The following is a 7,818-nucleotide window of genomic DNA, read 5'->3' as shown; positions in this document are numbered from 1 at the left end:
GTCATGTCTGTCTTAAAATACACTCACAAAGAGCATCGAGTCAAAATAACTCTCAAACCTGCCCAGTCACTGGGACCATGAGAAGACATCTATAGAGGCTATAAAATCACTTCAACTTCCTTTAAGTTCTACAGTAATTTACAATAATAGTTTTGGAGCGTGGATTTGATGATTTTTCCCAATATTTTCATTTTAAAATCTCATTGAAATTTCAGAATATAAAACATTATATAGAGGATATCCAATACACATTTTTTTAAAAGAGTAGAAATTCTTTCATAACATTTACAACCCAAAGTTTTCACTGAATTTGTTTGTAAATTACAATACAAATTAACATCAGTGATAGTCACAACTCATTATAAACATACTTTACCGTATATATATAGAACCTACTTTCAATCTTTATACAGTAATTTCAATAGAGTTACCTACCTTATCCTCGTTAAGTAGGCGTCCATTATGCGGGGCAAGGTAACCCTCCTGGTCGTGAATGAGGAGTCCACCGGAGTCTGTGCTGTCCTGACTAGATAAAGAACCGTTACAAAAGCCCTTGTCTATAGCGTCCTTCAGGGCAGTCACTGGAGATCCCTTACTCTTCCCCGAGTTATTTGTACTGTCAAAGGAACTCCGGAGAAATGCTAGGGAAGAAGCGTTCTGATTTAGGGAGTGTACTGGAGTGGAGTTACGTTTGTTAGCAGTGTCTCCAATACTGTAGTTGTGGATCAGAGCCTCTGACTGGGGCCGCCCTCCGACAGTGGGGGACTCACTGCGCCCGGGGGGTGAGGAACTTAAAGTTTCGTTGGCAGCTGACCGATGCTTCACCTTATCCACTGCTTGCTTAGCCTGTAAAAAAACATACAAGTTTTTAAGGATACATGTTGGATATAGGTTATTTATCTTCAACCCTAAAGAGTTCCACAGAAGACATTTAATTGATCATAAGTTAGATGCTGTTTCACCAATAAATGACAATTCCATAATGTATACGCACAAGTCAACAATAGTATTATGAATCATTAGACAATAAAAATTTACCAATTAAAACATACAATGGTGACAGTTCATAAGACAAAGCACAAGTACTGTGTTAAGACATCAAATACTTTAGGCATTAAATACTCTAACAAGTTATTAGTATATACTTGTCAACTTATTGGAATTTCCAGGGGGGGGGGGGGGGGGGGGGGGGATTGTTTAAAATTTCAAGCCTCCAAAAAGATTTTTTATAGATATTTTGACAAACTCCTTTTTGACAATTTGATAACTTAAAACTACATATTAAGAGTTTCTCTTTCTATTGGACTAATTGGAGATTTAAAAACATCAACAATGAAAGGTTTCTTTGTTGATTTAGACTTGGTTCAATATCAGGCCAGGGTCCCTCCTAAATAAGGAAAGTTGACAGGTACATAGTTACAATATCTACATAAAAATAACTTATATAAACTTGATACCTGGTAATTAGTGATGATATAATCAAAACTCCATTTCAACATTACCTGTTAATGATTTAAAGTAATTTTTCTAAATCATTTAAAATATATTTTCAAAATGACACACAATAATTGGTACAGTTTTTCTTAAAGGATTTATCACCTACTTTAAAAAACTTATTATAATTGATACATATTTTTCCTAGATAATTAAACCCTTTTTAAACATCACCTGATAACAATTGATGTATTTTTCAAAATCATTTCAAACTTTGTTTAACCATTAAACAATAGAATAATGATAATTTTGATAAATTGAAAATAAAGTGTTACACAAATTATCAAATATTACAAAATACTAAGATCCAAAGTACAGCAATTCTATAAAGTTATTCAAATTTACCAAGATTTTCTATACAATTGGAGTTATGGAAGCAGCCTACCTGTACAAAGCTAGGTAAATAACATCTCTAAATTAATCCGCCTGTACACCTGCTTCGTGACTAAGACAGAAGAAAGGTCTAACACTCACTGATAAGATGTATTTTTTACAACCACTCGACAGAGAAGTATACATCGACACAGAATGTTCTAGAGTGTGTAAACACTTAAATAATTACCACTTATAATCCAATCCTGAAGAATTCAGGATTTAAAAAATTATTTTTTTTAAAAAGTTAAAGAAAAATATTACCATCACCAAAATAAAAAGCAAGTCAAATCAACATGGCAGCAAATTAAAACAGGGGACAAAAATAGGAATTTACAACGTGCGATGGCCCACAGAGTGAACAAGAAGAATCAGAAGATATTGAACACGGACACATATGTACATTCTGTAGGTAGCACTGCAACATGCAACAGAAATTGGATGTGATCCTCACTACAAAATGGCAAATAATGAAACAGCATCAACGTTAATTAATCTAGAGTGATTGTCGTAAATAACGACTGGTACCAGTAAACAGGGTAGGGATATAGGGTATATAGGAGGACGGGGCACATCACCAGAAATAGGGCCATCGAATCTCGCATTCCGATCATGTCAGGTTCAGAGGTATGTAGACACGAAGGAAATCAGCTATCTACTGTGTACATGTGTTGTGTTATAATGACACATGTTGTGTTTACTAACAGTCGGGACATAACACAAGTCACCTAATAGTCTCTGTATATTTAAGCATTGAACGGCTTTCAGTTGGCATTCATAGTCAATATGAATGCCAACTGGACAGAGGCAAATTCAACATGAAGCGCACTAGCGCTTCATGTTGAATTTGCCTCTGTCCAGTTGGCATTCATATTGACTATGAATGCCAACTGAAAGCCGTTCAATGCTTATATTTACCATCTGCGATTTCTTATTTGTCATGCAATTTTTTTTTGAAATTTTCAAATTCAAATTTCAGTTGGCAGTTCATAAGCTGGTGAACTCGCAACTGAATTGGTAGGGTTATATAGTGGCAGTGCCATACAATGGAAAATATAGTGTTATACATGTCACACACACTTTAGAAATAATCCTGATATTCATACTAAGGAAATCAACACCTAAACCTGGACTCAAACCCATGACCTCCAGACTCCAGGTGGATAGTCTAACCGGTTGAGTTTCCTAGCCACCAGTAGCCATATACCTTTATTGATTTTAGTCAGAGATGAAAATTGGTCTACGGCTGAAACTTGGAAGCTTTGACGAACTGTTACAGTTTATAATATGAAACCTTATGATAAATGTGTTTTTCAATTCTGTTAAATGTAAAATTCGGGGGGGGGGGAATAAAAACATTGTACAATAACTGCTTGTGCAGTCAAATTTCTTCCTGATCCTATTCAGGCCTTTTATTGAAGAGTCCATGTGCAACAAAACACAAGATTATATCTCAACATCAACTTTCCATCAGGATTGACGGAGTTACTTCCCTTAGTAAGGTTGTCACAACTCCTGTCAAGACTAACAGAGTTACTTCCCTTTGTATGGTTATTGAGTTTACTTCAGCACAGCACACTCATTTTCGATACATATCATATTTGTAATATCAGTGTGAAAATATAATTAATTATATACCAATACAATAGATAAAAAATAGCCAATATCCCCATCTAACAAAAATTAGGCAGATAAATTTATGAAGAAAAAAATTGTTCATATGCAAAAATAAAATTTCTATCAATAAAATCAAGCACATGCTATGGAGTTCCTTTCTAATATGCTGAAACTACGAAAACAAATTATCTAAAATCTCTCTAACTTTCAATACATCTGTTACTGACATTTGTATAAAAAGATTTTTTTGTACCCAAAGTACCTCATTACCTGAAATCAAAGTTTAAGCTGGCAAAATGTTTTCACACGTATCTTTATATATCGTTGTTGTTATGACTAATCAATTTAAACAAATGACACTGCGGGGGTCCTTCGGTTTGATTGTTTTTTTGTTTTTTTTTTAGAATTTGCTAACTGTTCATTTTGAGCTGTACCAAAAGATCAGTAGTAATTCACACTAATTTCATTTTTAGCAGTACCAATAGATCAGTGTATTATTTATTAACTAGAGTACAGATGTAAAAACATTTGGCCTCACCCAGACAAGAGGAGAAGTTTACAACACAATGAGGGTAAAGATGTCCAACTATACCTTGATGGGACTACGTTGTAATGAAAACTGGAAAAACACACATCACATCACACAAAACATTTCCACGACCAGACGGCATCCATATCAATTATGAATGCCACACATTAATTTTGAAAGACTTCTGAAAGTAGCTATCTTCTATTTACATGCTTTTTTAAAAATTTAATATCAATTTAACTGTTCATTTTGAGCTGTACCAAAAGATCAGTAGTAATTCACACTAATTTCATTTTTAGCAGTACCAATAGATCAGTGTATTATTTATTAACTAGAGTACAGATGTAAAAACATTTGGCCTCACCCAGACAAGAGGAGAAGTTTACAACACAATGAGGGTAAAGATGTCCAACTATACCTTGATGGGACTACGTTGTAATGAAAACTGGAAAAACACACATCACATCACACAAAACATTTCCACGACCAGACGGCATCCATATCAATTATGAATGCCACACATTAATTTTGAAAGACTTCTGAAAGTAGCTATCTTCTATTTACATGCTTTTTTAAAAATTTAATATCAATTTAATTACCCCCCCCCCCCCCCCCCCCCCTCTCTTCACCTTCACCTTCCATAGTGTTTGAGAGGTTGACAGCTATGCAGTGTGACATACACCAACCAAATACTTCTTAAAGTTTGCTAATGTACACGACTCACTTGGTTGTCTCCCTTATATCACGTATAAAATGAGCATAATTATTTACAAGAGTTATCTTCCCTGAATCCCATTTCACGCAATCATACATCTCATACAAGAGTTATCCTTCCTGAATCCTATTTGCACAATGCAAAAATATGGAAATTTTGTTGAATCATGAATATGTGTGCCTTGTAACAAAGACTGTAATCAATATAAGTATGACTCACAGTACATATGTGTGAATATTGATATTTCACTCCAATGGAGAACTACTGTCATACACGTACTGACCCAAATGTAACATCTACCCTCAGGTAGAAATCTATATCTGTCAGCATACCACATAAATATTCATCACACAATCATATAACCACACAAATGAATACACACTGCTATATATACGAATTTGAGATAATACTAATTAAGTAATACATGTCCTGTTTTTATGGTAAATAAGCAATATTAATATTAGAATTTAGTTGGAATAATTTTTAGCATTTGATATAGTTATTGACATCTGGGCATATCAAGAATTGATATGTGTTTATATTACTACAGTTATGTATACAGATAATTCGTATGTTTGTTCGTCTTTCCTATGTAGATATAACCTGACATTTGACACTTCGACAGGTTTGGCGGCAGTTACAGCTGTCAATCATCCTGTCTCCCCAATCAAACAAAAATTTTACACCATAACTTTTGCTCATATCAGCTCAAATAAGCAGGAATTTTCGTTTAGTCTAGTGGTATGCTGTCTGCTCATAGGGCGAAAGGTGTCTAGTTTGAAGTCGCGCACTAGCACAGTATTTTTTATTTATCCTCTCCTGTTACATTTGGCTCCCAACTAAATACCAAAGAGGGAATGAAGCAGAACTGGACTGGCCCAAACGACAGTAGCCAGGTAGCTCAAATAGAACATCTGTCTAGAGTTTGGAGGACCTGGGTTCGAGTCCCAGTCTTGTTATTACATTCTTCCACTTCTGTTACTCTTACTAGTATGGGCATCTTCCTCAATTGTGACCCTTGACCCTTTAACCTTGAATGATGACCCTCAAAACCTAATCAGGTGTTGAACTTGATGTTTCTTATGGTGACGATATGAACAGAACTTTTTGAAGGGTTCATGAGAAACCTTATTATACAGAAATTTTGCTACAGACAATTAGCTGGAAGCACAAAGAGTTAAAATAAAGAAATATTACTCTAGCCGTGCCCCACTTATAACCACTTGATATCACAATCTTCATTCCTGTATTTTATGAAAAGCTGTAAATTTCATGATAGGTATAATTTTAATGTAGAAATATGAGCAAATTACTCAAGCAAAGTTTAGTACAGACACGGAGAGCTGTCCCGTCAGATTATTAGAGTACAACATACACTATAATAGCCAGCTGTGTTCGCGTACAGGTGACAAAAAGGTCAGCTTGAGGATTAGTTTGATTAATCTAGGATTTCTTAATCATACCATAACATATGTTTAAGATAATACATTTATTTTGTGAATACAAACATATTGTTGCCTTAATTCACCTGAAAACTTGTAACTCATTAAGCTGCTGTTCATGAAAAGAATTTCTTAAGGTGTTTTAAGGTTCCAGTATTTCTCAAAACTTTGATTTATTGAATTTCACCAGATAGCGGCTCAAGTTAGACAACCTGTGATTATAAGCCTTAACTTACAACCAGGTAAATTTGACAAAAATAGAAATACTGATCTGTACAGTGTCTGTTATAGACAGGTTTTGTGAGCATATAGTTCGCTATCATGTCTGTTATAGACAGGTTTTGTAAGTATACAGCACCCTATCATGTCTGTTATAGACAGGTTTTGTAAACATACAGCCCTCTATCATGTCTGTACGTTATAGACAGGTTTTATAAGTATAAAGCTCCCTATCATGTCTGTTATAGACAGGTTTTATAAGTATAAAGCTCCCTATCATGTCTGTTATAGACAGGTTTTGTAAGTATAAAGCTCCCTATCATGTCTGTTATAGACAGGTTTTGTAAGTATACAGCTCCCTATCATGTCTGTTATAGACAGGTTTTGTAAGTATACAGCCCCCTATCATGTCTGTTATAGACAGGTTTTGTAAGTATACAGCACCCTACCATGTCTGTTATAGACAGGTTTTGTAAGTATACAGCTCCCTATCATGTCTGTTATAGACAGGTTTTGTAAGTATAAAGCTCCCTATCATGTCTGTTATAGACAGGTTTTGTAAGTATACAGCCCCCTATCATGTCTGTTATAGACAGGTTTCACTTTGTATAACCATCACACATACTAACCAGAACAATTACACGGATGAGTTTAAGTGTAGTGTTTAGTGTCATACTTGCTATTAGTCTTCATTCATACAACATTTTTTAATATAACTCAAAACCAAATTTAAAAATAAAAGCATAGCGGTATGTCCCACAATTTCAATAATTGTTCATGTCAGATTTCCAAAACACTTTTAATTAATTCAAGACAAAATATGCAAAATGCAGCCCATACACAAAATTCAACACAATGCTGTATATTAGTGATAGAATGGCTTACCCATAGTTTATTTTTGCCCACAACAAGTTCTTTCTCCTGGACATCGTCGCTACTGGACTGTCGCCTCATCTCCATGCGCTGGATCGCCTTTTCTGAGAACGGGGTAGGAGTGGCTATCTCTGTAAGCTTCTGTTTGAACTCTTTTTGTGCCTGAACCTGATATTCTGCAAACTTTGCTTTCTGCTCATTCAGTTGCATTTCGATGAGCTCATTGAATGTGGGCTGTCGCACTCTCTGCTGTGCATAAGCCATCTTGAAAGCATTCCCAATGATGGTGTTCAGTTCCTCTGCCTGCAAGTACAGGAGAAAAACATGAAAAATTGGTAAATTTCAACTTCATCACTGTCAAGTGAGCTTGAAAGACAAAAAAGAACAAAAATGTAAAAGTTACTTTTCAAGCTGGCTAACATCAGCATACACTATTTTTTCTGGTTGTATGTCAATTATTTTATCAATGTCGGAACAACATAGCGTTCATTGTCATGTGACTTGGATCGCAAACAAAGAACAAATCAGAACATGGCATTCATTGTCATGCGACTTGT

At 35.0% G+C, this 7,818-nt stretch overlaps 1 protein-coding gene across 1 annotated transcript; it reads right to left on the bottom strand.

Annotated features, from left to right (window-relative positions):
• Nucleotides 1–435: 435 nt before the first annotated feature.
• Nucleotides 436–7,564, bottom strand: LOC117320308 (the record flags this gene model as incomplete). Its single annotated transcript, XM_033874918.1, has 3 exons — nt 436–846; nt 4,431–4,457; nt 7,274–7,564. Coding segments are annotated over 3 exons (729 nt in total), but the record flags the coding sequence as incomplete, so codon positions are not given.
• Between the last annotated feature and the right edge of the window lie 254 nt (nt 7,565–7,818).

This window comes from Pecten maximus, unplaced genomic scaffold (assembly GCF_902652985.1).
Source record: "Pecten maximus unplaced genomic scaffold, xPecMax1.1, whole genome shotgun sequence".
NCBI classification, from domain to species: domain Eukaryota; kingdom Metazoa; phylum Mollusca; class Bivalvia; order Pectinida; family Pectinidae; genus Pecten; species Pecten maximus.
The sequence above is the reverse complement of the archived record's forward strand: the minus strand, read 5'-3'. Positions and strand labels throughout refer to the sequence as shown.